General features: G+C 32.6%; 1 protein-coding gene across 1 annotated transcript; it reads left to right on the forward strand.

Moving 5' to 3' along the window:
* Positions 1-2,373: 2,373 nt before the first annotated feature.
* Positions 2,374-4,310, forward strand: LOC149409837 (Na(+)/H(+) exchange regulatory cofactor NHE-RF1). The gene has a single exon (XM_089649120.1). The coding sequence runs from the start codon at positions 2,425-2,427 to the stop codon at positions 2,980-2,982; it is 558 nt and encodes a 185-aa protein (XP_089505246.1). The 5' UTR covers positions 2,374-2,424; the 3' UTR covers positions 2,983-4,310.
* The last annotated feature ends 21,595 nt before the right edge of the window (positions 4,311-25,905 follow it).

Consider the following 25,905-nt stretch of genomic DNA (forward strand, 5'->3'; position numbering starts at 1 on the left):
ATTGAGAATTGTACCTTTTTTCTGGACTGGATTCAACCACGCTTACAACTTTGCTAAATGCCGATAGCGAAGGACCAAAATATATTTCATATATTAACTGAGATATTATTATGAGAGGTAGGTATACGAGATTGCCACCAAAAGTTAATAGAATGGAATCATCGACAATAAGTCTATCTGTCGAGTTTAAGCTCAATTGGAAGTCAGAAAGTGGGCTAATTTCCGCTTCCGTTATAAAAGAACTTAATATTTTAAATAATACAAGAGTTTCGGTGGCAAAAACCGTACATACGATATGGGTATCAAATTACGCGTCTCGACCTACACAACCCGAACGGCTCGGTGAAAAAATGATCAGTAAGCTCCTTCTCACATTTTTTTTAAAATTTTGTAGTCCCACACCATCGCCTCATCTACATTCAAACATCAGATCGCTTAGCACATTTACCCATTAGTTGCCTGCAACGGGAAAAAGCTAGTTTTAAATAATATTGTGTTGTTTCTTTGTCTATCGCCATTTCATTTCACATAACCATCTTTAGTGTTATCACGATTCATGTTTGGGTTATTGTGCCTTGTTGTGCTTTGTCCTTATTTAGCCATTGTTTCGGACAGCTTTGTGTCCATCATCAGGGCAGATGTGTAGACTGTGGTGAAGTGTAGTGCAACCAATCAAACAATCACGGTAATAATTTTGACGTGAAATGTTTACTCATTTTTAGTGTTGTCAAGATAAAAAAAATACAATGCATCGTCAAGTAAGCCATATGGATGCTCATTTCAAATATTTTATTTTAAAGAAGAAAGACAAACATTCCCGGGTTACGAATAACCTGACAATATTTGAAAATCTCCTACTACCACCACAGTAAGCTGAAAATGTTACTTGTGTTGTGATGGAGGACTTAGCCAGCCGAGGAATTGAACACACTACGCCCGAGTGGGACCCAAGCGCGATGTCAACTCGGCCGTCGACCGGTCAAAGAATAAAAATAATCACCGGGTTGAATATATTATAGGTAGGTAGTTTATCACTTGTCTGGATTTAAACAGATATGTAACATGAACATATTATAATTTTTCTATATAAATATGCACAGTGAAATTATATAATATATCTACTCAGTTTAATCTCACCACAAAAACCGTTATAAAAACATTTAAATAGATTAATTGGTGTTTATAAGTAACACGGTTTTTTAGATTAATTTATTGGTGGTTAAAAGTAACACGGTTTTATTTACATTAAGAAAAAATATGACAAGACTTTTATAACCGTAAAATTTTTTTTATATCTACAAGCGATATTTTTGCTTTGTGGATTGCATAAAACCCAGATAAATTTTATAAGCCATTAATGTGGCTGGCATCTACTAAAGAGACAATACACTAAAATAAAGCCAGCTTTTTAACGACGTAAGTGAAGCAGTCGTGCACAAAAATATGGGACGCTCGGCCCTGGTGTATTGGACAGACTTGCGGTCGAATTCGCCCTATCAAATCTCTAAAATAAAGTGGGAATCGTAACGACATAAGTGATGAGGTCGTGTAAAAACAATCTTCGACGAGCAGCCTGGCGTAATGGATGATGGACCTACGGTCTACTTTGCCCTAGCAAGCAGAGAAAATTGATATTTCCGTGGGGTTTATTTTAATTTTACATTTTTGAATTTAGTAATTACTGATGAACGTATTACTAAAATCTAAAATGTTTCTAGAGGGATCCCTCGGGAAGTTACTAATTCATCATCAAGAAAAAAAAATCTGCTGCTTACCGCTAATTTTATAGCCGAAAAACGTTTTATAAATTTTTAAACCGTTTTACAATAAATATATTTATTGTATGGTCCTATTTTTATTAATCTTATATATAAATAACTTACATCCATAATGATCCGTATACAAACATTTGAGATTTTAGTAATACGTTCATCGGAAATAATTAAAATGTGAGCGTCTACCAAACTCCCGTTATTCGAGTATTATGTAGCTTTGAAATTTTTAAAAATAACATTTTTTCAAGAAAGTCGAATTTTTATTCAATTTGATCCTGAGAGACTTCCACTCTTCTAAAAAAACATTAAATTAAATTACATACTGTTAATCTGGGTATTTTAATGTTTACTCGACCTTATGAAAACCTTTAAACTATCATAAAAATGCGGTTTTCCTAGTTTGTCATTATAATAATGAAAACATTTATTGAAATCCGTTCTCATTTAACTGTTACACCTGGCAGCACCGGCAACACACCTGACTGCCGACGATCACACAGGTGTTTTCTCGCTCCCCCCTCCCCCGCTCACCCGCAGACCGCACATGCCCCTCCCCCCAGGACTTATAGATGAGTCCCGACCATTCAGAAGTGAACCTAGCTGCTAGCTGCAGTAGTAGATTGTCTTTCGCCGTGTTATTATCATCGCAATGTCGGCCAACGGCGCGGAGGGTGCCCCCCGGCTCTGCCATGTTATCAAAGTGGACAATTTCGATGGCTACGGCTTCAACCTACACGCAGAACAAGGCAAACCAGGACAATACATCGGAAAAGTAGACGATGGCAGCCCTGCAGAAACCGCAGGCTTGAAACAAGGAGACAGAATCCTAGAAGTCAACGGAATGAGTATTGCCAACGACGCGCACAAACAAGTCGTTCAAAAGATCAAATCTGTACCAAACGAGACAAAATTACTCGTGGTCACTCTGCCTCCAAACGAAAAAGTACCAGGACTCGAGAAGCAAGCAGATATTGATAACGCTAAAAACAATGAAAAGAAAGAAGAAAAACCTGCACCAGAAAACGGAGAAGATCAAGCGATGAATCAACACGAGATGTTCATACCAAAAGGACCACAAATCAATAAGCTGAATCTTGGCATGACAGCAGCAGAAATGAGAGCTCAATTGGCTGCTAAAAAGAAAACAGACCCCAAGCTTGCACAAATGGATTTAAAACACAAATTCGAGATTATGAAAAAGTTGTAGTTTGTTTAAATGTGGTGTTTTTAAAGTTTTGTTATGGTGTTTAGTGTGCAGTTGTTATCAGTTGTGAGAGTTATTATAACTATTCTCGACTATATTATACATGACGTGTATTTGTCCTTGAATAATACCTAACATCCAACAATATTCATTGTTGGCTTTTTGCCACTCCCATCGCTGGCTAGTATTGTATCCTGCAACACAACCACGCAGAGGACATCGCATGTACATACAATTCTGTGAATATTATTATAATAATGTGTATAGATAGTTGTTGCACCATTTGAATATATTTTGGCGATATTTTAAACAATTCCATTCGAAATTGCAACCATATTGGTTCAGCGAACTAATTCGTTCTCTTATCTACACGCGTTCATAATCCGGCTTGAATAATAATATTTTATGAAGTATGTAATTTGTATTTTTTGCTAATGTATATTTTGTATTAATATTGGACATCAAAGAGTTATTTTGTTGGAAAATAACCAACATTCTGTAAATATGATACATGTTATAATTTCCAATCAATCACTGACGTAATCACATGATAGTAATCAACTGATGTGAAGTTTTCTATAATTGAAAACGGTTATTAGTATAATTTGTTTGTACTGTAGATAATGATGGCGGAAAATAGTCAGAAGGTTCGTTCTAATAATGCAATTATTACAGAGACTTTTTTAAAGTTTTTTAAGTCCATGAATGGAACACATCTTTTATAAGCATGTTTCCCACATATTCAGCATGGTTAGTAGTCGAGTGGATAAATGCTTCGGATTCCCACAGTCATGGATTCATTCTTCATTAAAATGACACTATTGAGTATATTAAAATATTGACAGATATTTTGTTCGTTCCTCTTCTGTCTACGTGTAAAGTTATACGTGTCATGCTGTATTATTAAATATTGTCAGATAATGGTTTTCTTAAAAATATAAATAATTTAGAATCAACAGAAAATTTATTACATTCTTGGTTTAATAGATTAATTTTTTATCTTATCTATTAATTCATGTTAGTTTGTTTTGCAAATGCACTAATAATATTTACCCGAGTTATTCGTGGTAGAATTTAATAGCAATTATTATCTGAATGACTTATAAAAACATATATTTTTTCAATTATTATTAATTTTTTATATTTCTTGAAAAATCAGAACCGTAAAAACAACGTTTTTTAACGTCTATTTTAAAATGCCTTTGCAAAAGTCATGTCATTCGGTTTAAGAGAAATGCGTGTATGTCCGCTTGTGTGTTTGTGATTGACACCAAAAGTAGATAGAATGCACTGTCCTCGACAACGAGTATATCTACCGAGTTTCAGCTCAATCGGATTTTCGCTTCTAAATTTGCATTAATTAATAATAATAATTCTAAATTTGCATTAATTAATAATAATATTCCAGAATGTGGGGAGGTTAGTGCAATTCCACACAATCCATAAAATATAACTACAATGTTATATACAGAGATACAATTAAGTACAAATAATATAAAAAGTAAGTTTGATAGAGCAAATAAAACATAAGAAAAAGTAAAAGGAACTATATAGAATGGAGAGTGTTAAAATATAACATTTAAATATCTTGTAAGCTTATCATCGGAGCGATAATTATGGGGGCCAATATTTTTCTCCAATGTTTTTCGATGCTCGATCCTGAGGTCTGGCGGGATTCGATGATGAGGATGTTTCTGGAGTTATTGATCCTTCCCCTAATAAAAATGGTCGTTTTTGTTATTAAATAAAATGTATTCTAAGGGATATTGCAATCAATAAAATAAATCTGAATTTATACAATCTGAAACAATTAAATTAATTTCAACACAATTAACGCATCACTGAATACGTGGCATTGACACCATATCTTTACAATGACGTTTACCCGTTCAGAAACAAGTCGCCCTTAGTACCAGTAATAAATTTATCTTCAATCCATCTGTCTATATAAATAAAAATGTCAATATTCGTTTGTTCAAAATCTATCAATCGCAAAAAATCTAAAATGCAGATACGCTAAAAGAACTTATTCATTTTTGTATTAATTTCTACCTTAGAATATGAACATATTGACAAACCTTTTCAAAATCCGTTGAGTTTATAAATAGTTTATTTATAAACAAAATCGGATGTGAAATTATTATTACGCGTGAAAGCTATTTCATTGTTTCACTGACTGCATTATCAAACTGTTTTCTTCTGAAGGCCTTATCACAGATTGATAATGTCTTTAGAAGGCGAAACAGCTGTCACGCGTCATAATAATTCCACAGCAGAACTTGTTTATAAATAAACAGCTTTTTTATGAATTGAACATTATTGAATATATAAAAGAAAAAAACATATGAGAGTCAGCAAAATGAATTCTTGAATACCGTCCGCTTGTATTCTTCATCACGTGCTGTGTCTGTTGTGGTGGTATTTCAATGAAAGGTGCTCCTAAGACGTAGAGTCATTGGTCGTTTTTGTGAACCGAACGACTCGTTTCCTTTCTCTAACAACATTGTTTTCTTCAAGAACGATTTTCAGTCATTCCTTTCAAAAATACACTCTTTAGAGCATTCCCAATTATGGTTTAGGGTTCCATGATAACTCAACCCAATGACGATTTAATAAACCTTTAAAAAGTAGTAGAAAGTCATTAAAATGAATGAAAAAGGCTTAAAAATTAACCCAAAGTACGTAACCTATTTAATCTTGTCTTTGTTTCAAGTCTTTTCACGACTTTACATCACTTTTTAAGGGTCCGGTTTTATCTGGTCCCAATGGCTTAGCACTTGAGATGAATCTCACAGTCTAAATTGTGGACTTGATGTAAAAACATTTTTTTATTAATTTCCATTTACAATCTGAAAAATTTCGAACCGCAAAATATTTTTTGCGGTTTTCCAAATTTAGAATTTCATTTTGTTGCAATAAATAGGACATTAAATATAAGTAATATATATTTTATTGCATCGTTTCGTAACTGACTCATAAATCTCTTTTATAACCGAGTGTTTTTTTCAAAACCCTAGGTTTTTTCCAGCAATCATAATGATTCATACAGAAATGAGTAACTGATTACAATTAGTCATGAATAAATTTAATATTGATAATTTTCCTCTCGAAACGATAAAATATCGAAACATCTGTACAATCGTCCTGGTAATAAATTTTAATTGTTTTTTTTTTTAAATTATGTACTCGGCAGAGCAAATTATATTTAACTAGCTGACATGAACACGGTTTGCTCAACTTTTCTCTACTTTCTATAAATATGATTTGTGTGTATTATATATAAATAAACCTTACAGAAGAAATTCTCTAAATGATAGTGAAAATCCGATGAAAATCCGTTGCGTAGTTTAGAAGAACTAAGCGCACAGAGAGACAGTTTTTCATTAGCTCCACACTTTGTTATTTTTGGGGATGCTGTGTGGGGGGTCTTTTTATGGAAAGGAAAGAGGATGTTCTAAGAAGGGAAAATGTATAACGGTCGGGTAAGAATCTGGGAGTCACTGGCGTTTAAATCCAGCGGTGCAAGGCGATGTGTCGAGAGAGTCCTGCTGTCAAAATGACTCCCTCAACCAGTCTCTCCCGATCCGGCCCGCAATGCAGTGGTCCGGTAAATGCATTCACCGTCAAGACATAGAAAAAACTCACCCCCCGAGCCCACCTTTTATATCACTTTGGTTATCCAATAAATGGTTCCCGGGGCTGCGGTAACCATACCCGTCTCCCATGTAGATACTATTTCCAATTTAATTCAATTACATATATTCGAATGCTTGCAAGAGTGGTTGAATTAAAAATTAAAACAAATTATTTCTGACAGATGAATTGAAAAGCACCTTTTTATTGCCTTTTTGTGTAATTCGCTTGACACCCCTACTTACATAGAAAAGTCAACATTTAAAGTTTTAGACAATTTTGTATTTTTGGACATTGAAAAATGAATAAGTCACTATTAAACATATAGATACCAAGTTGTATATTGTCTTAACATTATTTTAGAAAATATCAATTATTGTAGCGCCAGTCTTAAAAGTAAAAATATATATATTCTACGTCCTTAGTATTATCTAGTTATTCTTAGTTCATAGATATTTTAAATTAACTAAGAATCAATCATATCATTTCATAGTTATATTATTTTGTGCAATTGATTCGTGCTTTGTTCCTGATATCGATCTAAAAGTTAAATCCGGTATGTAATATGACCTCAACATTTTTTTGGTGTTTATAACAACAAAACAATTGAATCATCGGCTCCTATATTCAATTGTTTTTTTTTAAATCTTATTAAAACAACTAAATTATAATGTCTGTATATACTTTTTTATAATTAAATTCTGTCAGGTATACTTATTTTTAAGCTCGAAAGCTGTTTCGCCTTCTGAAAGCATCATCAAACTGTAAAAAAAGTCGCTGATAAATGTTGCACAGTCAAACCCGGTTATAACCAACGCGTTTATAACGAAAACACTGTTACAACGTGCAAAATTTTACAAGAGTTTTATTTTATGCATAATAGCTAGCGGTACAGTTCGGCAATGCTTCTGAAGGACATAACAGTTATAAAATTAATTATTTTTAGATGTTATTGGCTTTATCACAGTTTTACGATGCATTTGTAAGGCAAAACAGCTGTAAATATTTAAAATAAATTTACCTAGACGAACTTTGAAAAACTGATGTTCATAGTTTTGATAAATATAATGTTTTATAAAGATGGATAAAAAAGTCGCGAAAATATTTGTGTTTTCAGTCGGTTTGTTCTAATTAATTGATGGATTTACATAATTTAACCAGATAATTGTTTATTTTTTTGTAAGTAATAAATTGTACAGATATTTTTGTAAAATATCACCTTAAAAGCGGATATTAAGTAAACATTGCTTGATAAAATGCAGCAATAACATAGCTAGTTGTAATAATTAAATAACTATTGTTGTATAATGTATGTAAATTGAATTGCTTGTTAGAATAATCAACGCTTGTATTATTATTCATTGTTTCCACGTGTTAAAGAATTATTATTTAATCATATAAGAAATGCTAAACAGATTTTAATCCTAGCTTATGAATATCTTTATGTTATCCTAACTAACAATCATTGATAGTAGAAACAAACTGAGATCTGGCGTGGAAGCGTGCTGAATGTCGTAAAGTTTTTTAATGTGAATACCCCACTACAGTCCCAATTCCGCCCAACAGAGCCAGTAAGACTATGGCACCCCCAATTGGGGTATGTTATGAAGCTAAAGGTAGTTGGGAGGGGAAGTTCCGTGATATTCAGATCTGATCTCCAAACACGGCTAAAGTCATTTAAGCAACGTTTCAATTCTGAATAATGATCTTACACCAGGGTTATACTGAGAGTATCTTCCACTTTAGAACGTTTCGCAATTATGGAATATTTGTGAAAAAACACATCAAATAAAATTTACTTGCGCACGCCGGGATTGCGCCTGCAACCTCCGGATTACTAATCGAGATCCTTACAACCAATCTGCACGGACTATAAAAGCGGTTTTGCAATGAAAGTTACAAATTTGGAGTGTAGATAGAAACGAAGATGTGGTGCTGCTGTGAATAGATGCGATTAGCAGTAGTTTGGTTTCGAAACTTTTGATTAACACGACCTATCTCCATTGTTTCTATTATCTAAATTTTCTTTTTTTTTAAATTACTGCTTTCTTTTTTTTGTGTTTATTGTATGTTTATAAATAATTAAGTACTTTTTAATCGAAATTGAATCACATCAGATAAAATTTTGTTTGTAAATATATTTAGTATGCAATTATGTTTTCCTGTCATTATAAAACTTTCAAATTTAACTGTAAATATATACTTTAAATTAAATCTGAAATATATTAATAAATTTACTAGAATTTCCATTACCAAAGTTGTAATAAATTACTATTTAAATTTTTATTTTGTTTGACATTATTTAAACATTAAAAACGTCAGAATTTAGATTTTTGACTTCGAAGCCACCATAGAAAAAAACTGCGTGAGGTTGACTGTACTGTTGTTGCGTGGAGAAAAATAAGTATCGTTGATTTATCAAAATCCTGTTAAAAAGGTTACAGCATGCCATTTCCTAGTAAACGATAGTTTATTGTTAATCTGTCAATTCATTCTTTAAACGCCTTCAGTCCCGTTTTTAACAGGAATGCGAATAATTTGAAGAGATTTTTATTAAATTAGCAATATTTTATATCAGTATGTTAACTAATCCGATAGAAATGTTGCTTCAAATGGCTTAAGCTGACTTTGGTGACCAGATCTGAATAGCCAGGTACATTCTACCCAACCTTCACATTTCCCATCTCCCCATTCACCACTCCAATCAGCATTACGACATGCCTTAAATCAGATTTCTATTATCCTGTTGGCTACGGATAGTGGAAGCAGTTGGGACTCTTGTGTTCACAAAATAAAATAATTTGTCATTATAATTTAATATTTTTCTGAAGTTTTTGCTAGACTACACTCGGTGCTTTTCAGATATCTTTTGACAAATGCACCTAATGTCAAATTATTGTCATTATCTAAATAATTTAAACTAAATATATTTTAATTAATTATAACAAAAAAATCTTAATTTTAATTTTGACAAAATATGTATAAAAATATAATGAAGAATGACCAAGGCCCTTTTCACATCGGGAGTAAAAAAACTCTTAGCGTTTTTTCAAGCCAATAACAGATGACGCCTTGACACAATTGGCGGCGCGTGACGCCTTAGTGAAATTGTTTTAATTTAATAATCGAAAGGATCTTTTTTGCTCCCAATTTGACCAAGCTTAAATAAAAACTGTTTATTATTAATATTTAGAAACCATAATGTTATCCTAAATAATTTTTGTTTGCTTATTATCTGTTATATAAGTTGTTTTGTTTATGCTATATAGAATAGGAATAATTTTGTTTCAAATGTGTATAAAAACAATTGACTCCATCTCAATACATTCCGTTAATAAATTATTATTAGTCCCTTAGTGCTAATGTTATTATTTTGTAATAAATTACATTTTCATAGACTATCTGATTTTTATTTATTTTTTGTTAATCTGATACAGGTGTCCGGAACGAGGTGTTTCTACACGAGGATAGAAGTAAAAAAGATAAATAACTTTTTTATAAATGAACATTTATTTTTCCATACAAATAATTCAACTATTTTAACCTAAAAAGTATCTTAAATCATTGGAATATCAAAAAGTAATTTTTCGATTTTACTTATAAAATCATGTAGCACTAATCCCGGACAACCTGTATATTAAATTTATGAATTTTTATCGTATATTTTGATGTCCTCCATCATGTTCGACGGTAAGATTCTCGACTAGCAAGCTGGAGGTCGCTGGTTCAAATCCCGGCAAGCAAATTTTCATTTTTATTTATTTATTTTATTTTATATTATAGAAACAAACAGTACATGATTTACAGAGATGGAACAATATACAGGAATAAGATACTTCATGTTGGGTTTCCTTGTAATGTCTGTTAAGTGGTATGTTTATTCCTTAATTACCAGTAGACTTGTGTAGTTTATAGGTGTGTGTGTGAGACGTGTGTAATGTATGTGTGAGTGTTTGTGTGTGTGTGTGTGTGTGTGTGTATGTATGCGCATTGAATAGTTTAAATTATTGACATGATGCCACGTTTGGATTTGGGTAGTGAATCCGAAAAAATAACAATGTTAAAGGTAAGACAAATATTATTTAGAGTATGAAGAGATTAATTTGTGTTATTTCACAAATATCTCATTAAAATTAAAATATATTATGCTTGCGGCACGTTTGCAGAGTGGAAGATGTTCTCAGTATCGCCCTGGTATTAGATCCGATTCAGAATTAAATCGTAGCTTGACCCCCACCTTCCTCTACCTCATCTCTTTTCCCTCCCCACTACCTTCATCTGCACAACATACCCTGATTGGGGATCATATAGTCTCACTGGCTCCAGACAGTTGGGAGCAGTCGGGACTTTTGTGCGGTTTATCATAAAATAGATGGAGAACCCAAATTTTTTTTCAGCAATTAAAGGTTTTTATAATTTTGGAGCCAGGTCTAAGCTTAGACGCATTTAATAAGACGTTAAACAGTCGATATTATAAATACACAAACAATTCCAACTTTCGATTCGATTTATGAACTAGAAACCTCAAATCGAAAAAGTCAAACTTCGAAAAAGTTATACTTCGAAAAAGTTATAATCCGAGAAGTTATACTTCGAAAAATTTATACTTCGAAAAAGTTATATTTTGAAAAGGTTATACTTAAATCGACTCCCTCATAACATTCTCCAATTGGGGATGCCATAATCTCATTGGCCCTAAACGGTTGGGAGTAGTTGGGACTCTTGTACGGCTTCACAAAAAAACGGAAAAGTTACTGCACGCCATTGTAGTGTTTAAGTAAGGTTAGAAAATATGTAGTAATTAATGTTGTTATTTGACGAAAAAAAAAAGTAATCATTTTGTTCTTTTTAACTTATTTTGAAGGTTATCTATACTCATCAATATCATTAATGCAGCAGCACGGCTCATAACCGGGGTTTCAAAATATTCGCACATTTCAGAACACCTTCGTAACCTTCACTGGCTCAAGTGCCCTGAAAGAATCCAGTACAAACTGTGCTGGATGGTGTTTAAATCCATCAATGAAATGGCCCCACCCTACATCTCTGAACTATGCGTTCCGGAAAAAACTGGTCTGAGGCAGTCAACGCTTAGATCAGCAACATCATCAGCTGTAGGCAGACTGATAGAACCTAAGCGCAAAGCCAAATACTAAGTTTGGTGATCGCGCTTTCGGAGTATATGTGCCGAAGGCTTGGAATAAACTCCCTACGGAACTAAGATCCATAACAAGTCCAACAGAATTCAGGTCTAAACTAAAAACTTACCTTTTTAAGCTGTCGTACCCTTAAATTAAATATACCAATCCTAAGAAAAAGTCCAGTTATATTCAATTTTTCAATTAAGTCCTAAATCCTGTATCTAAATTTCGCCAATAAACAATTAGATAATGTTAATTAAGTGTTAATCTCAAGTGACCTACCAGGTAAGTATTGTACTGTATATTTTCTCCATAAATAGTTAAGTAATAACATAGATCACTGTAGAAATGTATTATAAGTTTGTACAGCGCCCTTGAGGTGTTTTTGCACAAAAACGACGCTATACAAGTCATCCAAGTTTTATTATTATTATTATTATTGAAGAAGAATACAATACTAATAAATTATTAAACATAAAGTATAACTTTTTCGAAGTATAACTTTTTATTTGTACAACTTTTTATTTGTATAACTTTTTCGAAGTATAACATTTCTGAGTATAACTTTTTGAAGTAATATTTGTCAATCTCATATTTCAAATTGAGAATTAACGATACCATCTTGCAATTAATTTTTCCCATATTATTTAGATTCCTAGTTGTGACCGTTATCTTTTTTTTATTTTTGTATGTCTTGTTTTGTATCATGTTTCCTTTAGATATTATCTTCTTAAAAAAATTATAAATTAATTAATTAATTACCTACCATTTAATTTAATGATTGAAATGGGGTAGGTACTGTGATTAACCAAGCGTTGAATATCTTAAAAATGTCTCAAGACGTTTTGGGCATTTTTAAAATCTTGTTTATTTTGTAAGTTTATTATTATATATTATAATATATGTGTGTATATGTTTTTTTATAAATATTAGCATACATGTTATCGCCGTACATGTACTATGTATTGTTTTAAGTTAAATAATCAACAAACATGTTAAGAGGAAGCTACAAGCCAAACATGTGTATATTCTTGGTATACCTTATATTGTAGGTAATAGGCATTAAAATCGCTTGACAAACGGAGTCTAGAAACGTTCGATATCAAGCCCAACACTGGTTTTTATTTATTTTGCAAATAATTTTATAAGAAAGCAAAAAAATTAATCAAGTGAAACTGTCACAGATAATCTTAGCTATAATACTGTACTTTTAAAAATTCTTTTCTTTACGCGTTCATACTTACATTGAAAAAAAATTTTTTTTAGTATTTTAAGTACATTTATATTTTTGATTGAGAAATTTATTTTTTATTTGTATTCTACTCAAACGAAATGACAGGAAAACCTTCAATTTATCTAAAGCATATTTTTTGGTATTCATAATGTACACCAATTCGTTATAAAGATTAATCAAAATAGTGATTTAGCATTAAGCTTCGCCTTGACTAAATAAATATTTACTCAGAATTACGCACTTTGCCTTCTTCCAATCTAATATTACACTTATAACAAAATGAAGAAACATATTTTTAATAATAAAGATAGCGATAATCAAACAAAAAAATCGGGAGTTTATAAACTCAATTGGGATGATTGTAATTTCTTTGACAAAGGTAGAACCAATACAAACTTTGAAGTCAGAACTAAAGAACATATCGGAGCTCTAAATGGAAATAGTGAATCTGAGTTTGATCATCTTTTGAATAATGATCACACTTTTGATAAAAATTCACGTCTTAAAATACTTCACACAGGATATAAAGCATCGTACATAAATAATTTTGAAATTTTAGAAATAAGAAAGCATGTCAATATAAAATCAGATATAATTAATAAGTAAAAAAAATTATAAACCCTCTTTTAAATATTTTCCCACTCAACTGGTCTTTCCCGTCTAACGATATTGTAATTCCTAATTCTGATAAACTCCGCCCACTCTTACCCCTCCCCCCTCCTTCCACTTATTCTTTCCAATTGTAATCTATATTTAATTTTTGTTTCAATGTATACTTACTCCTGATGCGGTGAACTTCGTTCATTCAAGCTGAAACACCTCAGATAGACTCGTTGTCGATGACAATACATTCCATCAACTTTTTGTGGCACTAACGCACATAGTTGCTAACACACACGCATTTCTCTGGAATTGGATGACATTATAAAATAATCAGCAGTTAATCTTCGAAATAAATTAGGATTTGGCTTAAGTTATAGCACGGTTAATTAATTTTGGTTAGTCTTTAGGGAGGAGGGTTCAATCCTCAGTGAAATCAAAAAAAAATACATCTATCTATATAAATAAAAATTTAAATGTTAGTTTGTTCAAAATCTTAAATCTACGAAAGTTCTTCACCTATTGCTTTGAAATTTTGACAAAACGTTGCATTCAAATACGTGTGTTTTTATATACCTATATAATGGTGACCCATTCATATGTGTGGTGACCGGATAAATCATCAAAATGATAATTCATCACATCTTTAAAAAGTTATATAAAGTTATGGAAAGTGATGAAACAAAAACTTTATTAACTGGCTTAAGTACCTAGGTTAGGTTAGGTTTAATTTTTTTTTTCTAATGACTTTATATCACTTTTTAAAAGTGTGTTGAATTGTCACTGTGTTGAGTTATCATGGAATCCTATATTATATAGATGTCAACTGCGACAGGAAAAAACTTTTTGTTTATTTAAATAGCGCCATCTGTCGGACATAAAAGCAACACGCGCTATTATTCACTACCTGCACAGACAGACTGAATCACAGCAACGCGTGGAAGGGTACAGTTAGTATGTTAATAAAAACAGTTCTATAATTGTAAGTAACTAGCAGTTAAAAACCCGCTCCGCGGGTTTTTGCTGCTAGGCCCTGCGGGCGGCACTTGGTTGGGCTGCGCCCAGTTTAAGTGATATTAACAACAGTTACATTTAATAGATAAATATTAGGTCATTCACAGAGAGAGGGTGAGTATATATTGTTAAAACACGGAACAGGAAGGAGTTAATGAATAATAACATGCTCAATTTAGGCATAATAAGAATGACAGTTGTTTGAATAAATGAAATTTTACGTATTTGTGATGGATTATTTCAAATGAAACACTATTATTGACTACATGTCTACAACTGATATTAACTGTTATGGTACCTAATATAATTTGCTCATAGGAGACTTGCAGTGCTTAAATATGTGTTACAACCGTCAATGTCTATAAGTTGAATCAATATCGTATAGTTTGTCACAACAATTAAAGATAGTTACAACAAAGTTGACTGAAATAATACATTATTACATATTGATTAATTGTACCCGTGTTTATGGATAAAAGGAGGGTAATGGTGCAATGTGATTAGCAGTCGGTTTAATTAAAAGGTGTGAATTTTACTCCAACTGGTGGTAATTCTTTTCCTAAAACTGTTACTGTATCTAATAAAGTTTAAAGTTAGATTATATATACACCTTCATCAGGAGAGTAAAAATCTATATATAAAGGTAGATTATTACAATATAGCGCCCCTGAGGTAATATCTCACAAAAGCGGCGCCATGCAAATTGTCCAATTAATAAATAAATATAATGTTTACATTTTATTATGTACGTATGCATTGATATACAATGGAAATAGATAAAATAATGTTATCCGATTAAACTTTATTTTATTAAAAAACAAATAACTTTTTTAACTTCACTTTATTATATACAACCAATACATGTTTCATGAACGAAGTATACACCGAAGTCAAAAATTAAATATAGATTACAATTGGAAAAAAGAAGTGGAAGGAGGGGGGAGGGGTAAGAGTAGGCTGGGTTTATAAGAATTATGAATTACAATATGAAAGACCAGTTAAGTGGGAAAATATTTAAAAGAGAGTTTATAAAAAAAAATTCTTGTTAATTACATCTACTTTTATAAACATGTTCTCTTATTTCTAAAATTTCGAAATTATTTATTTGTGATGCTTTATATCCTGTGTGAAGTATTTTAAGACCTGAAATTTTTTTTGCATATAACCATAAAACAATATATTCATAAGACAAATAACATTTAATAACGGTTATTCTAATAAATTGATAGTTGAAATACTAAATAAAATAATTAAACATATTATCTTCAAACGGTATTTTTACCCTAGTTCTTAAGATATAAATAAACAATGGCGTAGAATTCTGTTTGTGGATAACGACACTTCTAAAATGATATATATAAACATTCCTGGTACTATTCAACCGGCGTTTTACACTAATAACAGAATGAATAAATATATTCTTAATAATATAGATTGCGAAAATCAAACAAAAAAATCAGGAGTTTATAAACTCAATTGGGCTGGATTTGTAATTTATTTTACAAAGGTAGAACCAATAGAAACTTTGAAGTCAGAACTAAAAAATATCTCAGGGTTCTAAATGGAAATAGTGAATATGAGTTTGCAAATCATCTTTTGAATCACACTTTCGATAAAAATTCAGGTCTTAAAATACTTCACTCAGGATTAAAGCATCGCAAATAAATAATTTAGAAATTTTAGAAATTAGAAAACATGTCAATATAAAATCAGATGTAATTAATAAGCAAAAAAAAAATTATAAATAATAATGAAAAATGCCATTGCAAAGTAGAACTAAACTTCCAGAAGAAATCTTATTATTAAATGCTTGATGTTCAAGTAATTTTGCATATTTAAATATACGCGCCAGTCATTTGATTCGTTTCTTCACCGCCAGAGGGGCGCTCTGTCGGCCACCTAGCCGCGATGCGTATCGGGAATCGGCCATATTGAATTAACGCCTGCTTTTTTCGTCAAACGTCAAACGTAATCACGTAATTGTGGATAATTTTCACTGTAATGTAATTAATCCAATGGATTATGAACTTTCTAAGACATATTTTCTTCGATATTATCCAAAAATTGTATGAGCAGAAACGATATTTTTTAAGAAATATCGTATTACATGTGGCGATTCTATTTCAGTATGAAATGGTGTCTTAATCTTTAAAGTCTTATTTAAACACAATTTGAATTTGACCAATCACAGGGCCTACACCGTCCAGACGCTGGAGTAATAATATTATCAGATATTAATTTGTTTTAGCGGATTGATTTTTATTGACTGGATGATTAATAACTTTTTCGATTTTTTCATTTTTGCATCTCGATTATTATCATGGCTAAAACTATGTTATTTATCACCGCAAAAAATACACATAAAAACAGGAAACAAAACGATGTCATTCGTTGTGCGGAAATGATAATAAATTGTAATGATTAGTATAAATCACGCGTTACTAAAATTACATGAAAAATATGTTTTAACCGCTAAAAGCCTTTGACATTTTGGAATATACGTCTCATGTGATAGCTGTCAGAATGATTTCAGATAAATTCGCTGTTTTTGAACGTATTTCAAAACTAAATACTGTTCTTTAAAGCAGATGAAATACTCTTTCAGTTTTTTTAGTATTTCAAATCAATTAAAAATATTAAAAATTATCATCCATCCAATGTTTAATGTTGATTTTTGGGACATCCTGTATGCAAGAAGATGAACATTAAAAGAGAAAATAATTGGCATTATGATTATAAATTGTGTCTAAAAATAACTGCGATTAGTGTTTAGCCAATCTCGCAAATCCAAGAACAGCAATTTACTTTGTAAAAAGGTAAATCACCAAGCATTTGCACAAAAAATAACCTCTGCAACAATTTGTGTTGTTCTTGTGGTCTTTAATAAACATATTATAAAAATACTAGCTTAAGACCCCGGCATTGCCCGGGATTTCAACAGAGTTTTTCGAATTCAGATGTGGACAGAACTAAAATTTTCCTGTAATTTTGAAAACTCTAAGCATTGAAGACAATATTAGCGATTTTCAAACGAAAATTTGGAAATGAAAAAGTTCTAGAGGTCGCATCTAGGAATTGAACCCAGGAAATTATCCTCGCCGGGGCGATGCTAAACCACTGAGCTAATATGACTCTATTTTCTCATAATGCTTTGTACAGCTTTTGATATATCTTTTGAACTTTTTCACGAATTTTTTAGACTTTGTTTTCAACTATTGTCGCTGTATTAATTTAGTTTTATTTATTTATTTTTTGGACAATTTGCATAGCGCCGCTTTTGTGAAATGTCACCTCAGGGGCGCTTTACATTTGATGCAGGTATTACAAAAAATATTAATATTACCAAAATAAAGTGAAATTAAGTTAAATAAAATGAAGTACAGGAACAGGTGACACGAAGATAGAATATGGAGACTATGCAGCAAGAATTCTAGGTGGTGAAGAAACTGGACCAGCTGCTGCAGCGAGAGAGTGCACGCGTCCACCAACAGTGCCAGCACGAGGTTTGTCATCCGTCCAGGTATGTGTCTGCTGCTAATAAAGCGCTGACACAATTATCCTCACATAGATAACAGACCTTGGTGCACCGCTGTGACGTTCGGCGAGTCCATCATTCATATCCATGTAATTTTGTACCTGGTGATTGTGTTAGTTAGTGGTTCATCGTACCCACAATAAAAATAAACGGTCGCGATAATAAATTACCCTGGGCTAAGCGAAACACTTGTTAGGGCCTTCAGATTTTCCGAGAATTCCGTTGACAACATCTGGCGTACCTACAGTTACCGATCCTCGTCACAAGTTCAAGTTCAGCGAATTAAGAATATTTTTTAGTAGAATTTTCTCTCACTGCACTCCAATCACATTAATATAAAGTTCTGATTACTGGTTGTTAAGTTTAATTAAAATGTTGATTGACTGATTTAAAAAAGGTACGTTATGTAAAACACCCAATCTGACGTAATAAAGGTTTGCTTAATACAAAAATGATTTACGATAAACTATTAATGTTTATTTTTATAAATATCAACAAAGTTACGACACATTGCTCTGTAACTACAGGGTTTTCCAATAAGAGGTGTTATTTTGAATAGCCCGCTATCTCGGTAGATGTTACTTTTGAAGCTGTCATTTTTTGACATTTGACAAGTAGAAACTACGCCATCAATAAAATGGAACGATACACGCTTCAACAACGCATTGAAATTATTAAAATTCACATGAGTGAATCAAATGCAAATCATTTTGAGTGATGAGGCCCATTTCCACCTCGGTGGCTTCGTCAACAAGCAAAATTGTCGCATCTGGGGCTAGGAAAACCCAAGAATTATTGTTGAAGAGCCTCTCTATTCTTAACGTGTGACTGTTTGGTGCGGTTTATGGTCCGGCGGAGTGATTGGACCTTACTTTTTCGAAAATAAGGCTGGAGCAACAGTTACGATGAATGGATTGCGCTATCGAGAGATGATTAATGATTTTTCATGTCCGGAATTGGATGATATTGATCTGAACTACGTTTATTTTCAACAAGACGGCGCTACGTGCCACACAAGCAACGAAACCATTGATCTTTTACGATTGAATATCAAAATAACACCTCTTATTGGAAAACCCTGTACTTTCGTAGTACCTTAAGTACTAATTTTGTACTCTTGTTATTATGTACAATAAGGAAGTTGAGTGAAAAATATTTTGACTTATAAAAAATATGTTCATGTAGATCAAAAAATATCGATTCTAAATATATAAATATATTTCTATATTATTATTCTTAGAATTAGTTAAACGTTCTTGAAAAAGCATTCAATAGCAATAGACTGTATACGCTCCACGATTGGTCGAAAGAATTCTGACGTCACATGTGTCGTGACTTGTACGTACAACGGATCACCTATGGTGCATCTCTTTCTATTACATGAGAGATGGTCGGTTTAGATGAGAGAGGTGTATAGGCCAAAGGTTTATTTGGGTTAGTCAAATATATGTACGTATTTGTTGTTATTATTATATGAAATAGATTTCTAAAGATACATATTCGTATAGTGCTTTATAATAATATGTTGTTTATTGCATAACTTAGAAGTTTTTATTATTATACATGTCACATAGCATGTGATACACTTCAGGCCGCCGGCCGCCCAGAAAAGTCTCACAGTGAACTGGGCTGTAAACCGTTATTTTACTTTTGGTCTTTACTTTTCTGCGCGGTTGTCCTGAATTCGCGCGGGGAACGTCAACAAGTAGCGACGGCAATACCGTACAAGTACCGTACCGGGCGGGAAAAGCAAATATTCTAACTTAAAATATTAATTTAAATATGAAATCTTAATCGATTTTCTTTTTTTTAATAACATCAATTCTAATAGACGGTTAACATTGGTAAAAAAATTACTGGAATTCCTTGTTGAAGAATTAAAATTTTTTCCATACAAAATGCTTAAGCGACGTGGTTTTCACAGTTCGAATGACGTCACACCACACCCCGCCTCTTACCGCTCGGATTCCGCTCGTTTTGGCGGGCTTAATAAAATTTAAACTTTGAGAATTAATTTAATTATGAAAACAAATTTAAAAAAAAAAAATACCAGTATTTAAGTTTGAATGCGAACATTGATAAAAAAAAATTAAAAAAAATGGACTCAACTTCCTTATTATTGAACTCCTTTGTACAGAACTTTCTATGATAACTTATATTGTACCTGCTTATATCGTTCATACTCAATTTATTATGCTATGTACTGAAAACTTATTATAGTACGTCTTAACAACTTACCTATAGAAATGTATACGTGTAAAAGCCTTCAAGGCGTGAATAATTAAAACTATGTAAATAAAAATGTAAATATTCGTTTATTAAATATCCGAAATCTTAAATATCCGAAATTTCTTCACCGATTGCTTTAAAATTTTGAAACAACATTGCATTCGAATACGCATGTGTTTTTATATAGGTACATGTACTCGTATTATATAGATGTCATCTATGACAGGTAAAAACAGAGTAATCTCTTGGTTTTTTTTATCTGCATAGACAGACTGATCCACAGCAACGTGTGGCGGGGTACAGCTAGTAAATAAATAAATATTAAGACACATTATTTCCTTGCCAAGCGAATAAAGTGTATTTTAGTACGATAGTAGATTTGTTTAAAAGCAGAAATACCGTGTAATCGAAGCAAGTGCGGTAAGCTACAAGCAAATTCACTATATCTTTCCAAGATTGATGAGAAAAACGGGTGAAGGAGGTTTTTTAAAATTAAATGTAGACAGTAAATACTCCTCTTGTTTTGAAGGTCAAGTTTGCAAAACAATTTTCATCAATTCTGGAATAAAACTTTGGCACTTTTGGTAACAACTAATTCGTCAAAAAAGCGAATCTAGCAGTCCACAATGGCGTGCTGGTGACTACCCTAATGTATGGTAGTGAGGCATCGAACTGGCAGAGGTAGAATTAAACTGATAAAGAAATATATGATCGTGTTAGAAATCAGTTAGTTTGGGCACGTAGATCAGATGAACAAAGAAAGGATTGTAAGGATATGACACAAATGTTAATGAAGGAAGTAAGAATCATAATAGGGAAGTAAGAAGCACAAAAAAAATGGCGCTGATTGGCCATTTGATGACAATGTTACATTTGACTAACTGAATGCTGTATAAATGAGATTCCTGTGGAGTATGTGTGGTAAAATCATGTATAATCGTGTGAGAAATATGGAGATCCGCAAAGAAAGCAAGGCTGATGTAAGCATAATGAGTAAGATTAAGAAAGGGACGCTTTGGGAATTTCGAGCTAATGAACAAAGAAAGGAGTCTTGGGAGAATATATGATGCAAATGTGAATAGTAGCAGAAGTCGGGGACGCCCGAGGAAGACAAAGCACGGTCAAGTAAATCAGATACTTACTTGAGTCGGGCCATGTATGAATGTTAGTAAGGCAAGGAGTGTGTGCCAAGACCGAGTTGTTTGGCGGTCCGTCCTCTCTGCTTACCCCTGCGGGGAAACGGCGTAATGGTTAGTTAGTTAGTTAGCAATACCTGTCACCGTGAACCGCGGTTATAATCCGCTTCAATTGCTCACAATTACTATCCATCACAACTTTGGCAAGACAATGAAGAAAAAACACATTACGGCACCCATTGTAATTCAACCTCATTTTCGTTATCACAAAAACTATTATAAACTGTTTTTGTAAATGATCAGCATTATTTCCTTGAAAAGTTTATTTGTAAATAAATCTATTCGTTGATTTCTAAGGCCCAGTTTTTCATCATCGGCTTAAGAGGAAGCTACAAGCCAAAAATGTGTATATTCGTGGTATACCTTATTTTGTAGATAATAGGCATTAAAATTGCTTGATAAACGGAGTCTAGAAACGTTCGATTTCAAGCACAAAACTGGTTTTTATTTATTTTGTAAATAATTTTATAAGAAAGCAAAAAAGTTAATCAAGTGAAACTGTCACAGATAATCTTAGCTATGATACTGTATTTTAAAAAAGTTGTTTCCTTTACGCGTTCATAAATTTCTATTGAAAAAATATTTTGTTTAGTAGTTAACATTAATATTTTTTAATGAGTAATTTATTTTTTTATTTGTATTCTACTCAAGCGAAACGATAGGAAAACCTTCAATTTATCTAAAACATATTTTTTGGTATTCATAACGTACACCAATTCGTTATAAAGATTAATCAAAATAGTGATTTAGCACTAAGCTTCGCCTTAATGATATTTGTTTCATTTTACAGCGAAGTTTTTGTTACGAAAAAACACTTATAATAATAAAAAAGGGTTTTTTAAGGAGAAAAATGACTGATATTGAATTTTTAAATTTATTAAGAATCTCTTAAAATTATTCGTAATCCAGTTAAAATCGGCATTAACGAATGAGATTTCCTAATAAACTTTAAGTAAAATACGAACTTATTATCATAAATATCTAAACATTTTCGCATTTCGTCATTGTATATGTTGTGTTCCCACAAACAGTTCTACAACTCGTCGTGGAAGGAGATTTTAAATAATAGGTTCTTGTGTTTAAATAAGGGATTTATTAATACTTCGCGTATTACAAGAGTGACTTCGATGGTCGACCTAACTAGGAGCTGGCTAAATGAGATCTGCAAACACCAAGTTTGTCTAGCATTCTAACTGGTCCTAGCGACTACTGGCGACTAGCTGCCATCTTGCGGACTTCCAAGTAAGCTCTATGCACTGCCCTCTATGAGTGCATCTGTGAAGCTCTTACTTTCTAACCGTATATAATCAAGGCAGTTGCATTAACACGTGTTACAATATGTTAGTAATTGACTAATAGTTTATCAGGAAATAGCCTGCAATCCCGTTTTTAAATTTATTACCAATACTAATTTTCTTCGGGCAACTGTTCCCAACCGTCTGGAGCAAGTGGGAATTTGACAGTCTCGTTGGTGTATTTTGCGAAGCTAAAGGGAGTTAAAAAAGGAATGAGATGGGGAAGGACAAGATTGGGAACTATCCGACAATTCAGATCTGGTCACCAAACTCGGCTAAAGCTATTTCAAGCATCGTTTCAATTTTGAACGGCGGTATTTCACCAGGGTGATACTGAGAGTATCTATCACTCTTGGTGATGTTGTAATCTCTATTATACTAAAATAAAGTCGCTATCCACGTCTGTCTGTTTGTGCGCTTAGTTCTTCTAAAGTACGCAACGAATTTTAATAGGCTTTTCGCTCATCATTTAGAGATTTTTTTCCAGAAGGTTTATACACACTATATAAGACAATTTGAATCATGTGTTGCTCTGAAATACAAAGATTTATTTTTAATTTCACCTTTTGTAAATATATTTAGTGGTTATTAACATTACCTAAAATACAAGGAAACGACATTTAAAGTTTTTTTGTAATTTGTTTTTGGGGTGTTATGCCGTGTTGCGCTAACTCGTTCTTTAGCCAACGTTTCGGACAGCATTGCAGTGTCCATCATCAGGGCAGATGTGTTATTATTGTATAAATAACATATCTGCCCTGATGATGGACACTGCAATGCTGTCCGAAACGTTGGCTAAAGAAGGAGTTAGCGCAACACGGCATAACACCCCAAAAACAAATAACAAAAATACTTTTGGCCGTGAAAATCTTAAATCATATTTGACATTTAAAGTGTATTTGTTGATCTTTTTACATTAAACGAATTAAATTTTTCAATCACTCAAATGTCAGCCACATAGCGAATAAACAATAATGCTGTTTAATGTGTAAACAAGACAACACATCAGTGACATTTGAAAAGCGCATAAAATAAAATAAAAATTCATAATTTAAACACAAAGGAATCAGGCATTTCTAGGTAGGTACTTATTAGTACTTATTCCTTTACATGAAACATGCATATGATTTTTAAAGTAGAGAAAATTCCATGTTTTGAAATTAAGTCTTAAAAATATATTTTCGTGTGCTTACTTTGCTAACTCTGGCTAAACCTTATGAGATACATCAAAATAATGTACTACGGAATTGTATATCTTAAAAAGGCCTACAGAAAAGTGCAGGGTGGTATATGTCTATCTCTTAAGGATAACCCCCAGCAACACCGGGTACGTGTCAGCTGGTATAAAATAAAATCGCTCTCCGCGTCTGTCTATTTGTGGGTTCAGTTCTTCTAAACTACGCAACGGATTTTGATAGGCTTTTCACTATAATTTAGAGAATTTCTTCCGGAAGGTTTATACAGGTTTTCCTATAGGAGGTGTTATTTTGAATAGCCCACTATTTCGGTAGATGTTACTTTTGAAGCTGTCATTTTTTGACATTTGACAAGTAGACACTACGCCATTATTAAAAATGGAACGATACACGCTTCAACAACGCATTGAAATTATTAAAATTCACTTGAGTGAATCAAATGCATATCATCTTGAGTGATGAGGCCCATTTCCACCTCGGTGGCTTCGTCAACAAGCAAAATTGTCACATCTGGGGCTCGGAAAACCCAAGAGTTATTGTTGAAAAGCCTCTCTTTCCTCAACGTGTGACTGTTTGGTGCGGTTTATGGTCCGGCAGAGTCATTGGACATTACTTCTTCAAAAATGAGGCTGGAGCAACAGTTACAGTGAATGGATTGCGCTATTGAGAGATGATTAATGATTTTTTATGGCCGGAATTGGATGGAATTGATCTGGAAAACGTTTGCTTTCAACAAGACGGCGCTTCGTGCCACACATGCAACGAAACCATTGATCTTTTACGACTGAATATCAAAATAACACCTCTTATTGGAAAACACTGTATATATAAAAAATGCATATTATATTTACAAAAAGTATACTAAGGATGAGCAACGCCGGGTAAATGTCAGCTATTAGCTACTATTTTTATACTGCAAATAATTGATAATGAAATCTAATTTATGCACACAGCCTTGGTTACGATGATGTTATGATGATGGTCCGCTTTGAAAAGACTATCGTGATTGTTATCAATGGATTGTAGTTGGTTTTGTTTGAGAAATATTCTCATTTGCGTGTCATATCGGTTCTACGTTCCACCAACGCCAGAAGGCAAGGCCGGATGCTGGTTTTACCGGACAATGGACCGACGATTCTGACTGATATCTTATTCGAGAACTAACTCATTGAGGATTGTCACAATGTCATTTCATAATAGCGCAATACCTTTGCACGATGATGTCGTCTCTCGTCTCTCACCTGGAAGTCCTAAAAACTTTCTGGGGTCTAGCACAGTGAAATCGATAATTTTACAATTTTGGAACGATAGGTGCAACTACCGACGATTTTATACTGATTTTCCGAGTACCAGACTAATATTGGTAATGAAAAATGGTCTATGAATTGATATTTGCTCCGTAAAAGTTAAAAATAATTATGAATTGACAATGTCTAATTGAATTAACAATTTTAATATCCATTGGCAATCCGCTTTGTTTACTTTTTGACAGTAAAAAGGGAGTTAATTAATTCATGAGGCCTTTAATTATAACTAATAACATTTGTTTTTCAAACTTCCTCTTTCTACCAGCACTGATACTATCTTCAATACTATCAACGTTATGGATATAAAACAGCTCTTTGCAAGATCCATCATGATTAATTTTCACCAAAACAGCAAAACACTATACAGACCAACTCAAACGATACACAATACCCGAGCCACAAACAAAGAACTTCTCCAAACTCCTTTTGCTAAAACCACCTTTGGGCAAAGACATTTCAAATACATAGCTTGCAAGCTATACAATATACTACCAGCCACTATTAGAAGAACAGAGTCAATGACAAAATTCAAACATGAAATAAAGA

Source organism: Hesperophylax consimilis, chromosome 29, assembly GCF_061612785.1.
Source record: "Hesperophylax consimilis isolate HC1 chromosome 29, BYU_Hcon_1.0, whole genome shotgun sequence".
Classification (NCBI taxonomy): Eukaryota; Metazoa; Arthropoda; class Insecta; order Trichoptera; family Limnephilidae; genus Hesperophylax; species Hesperophylax consimilis.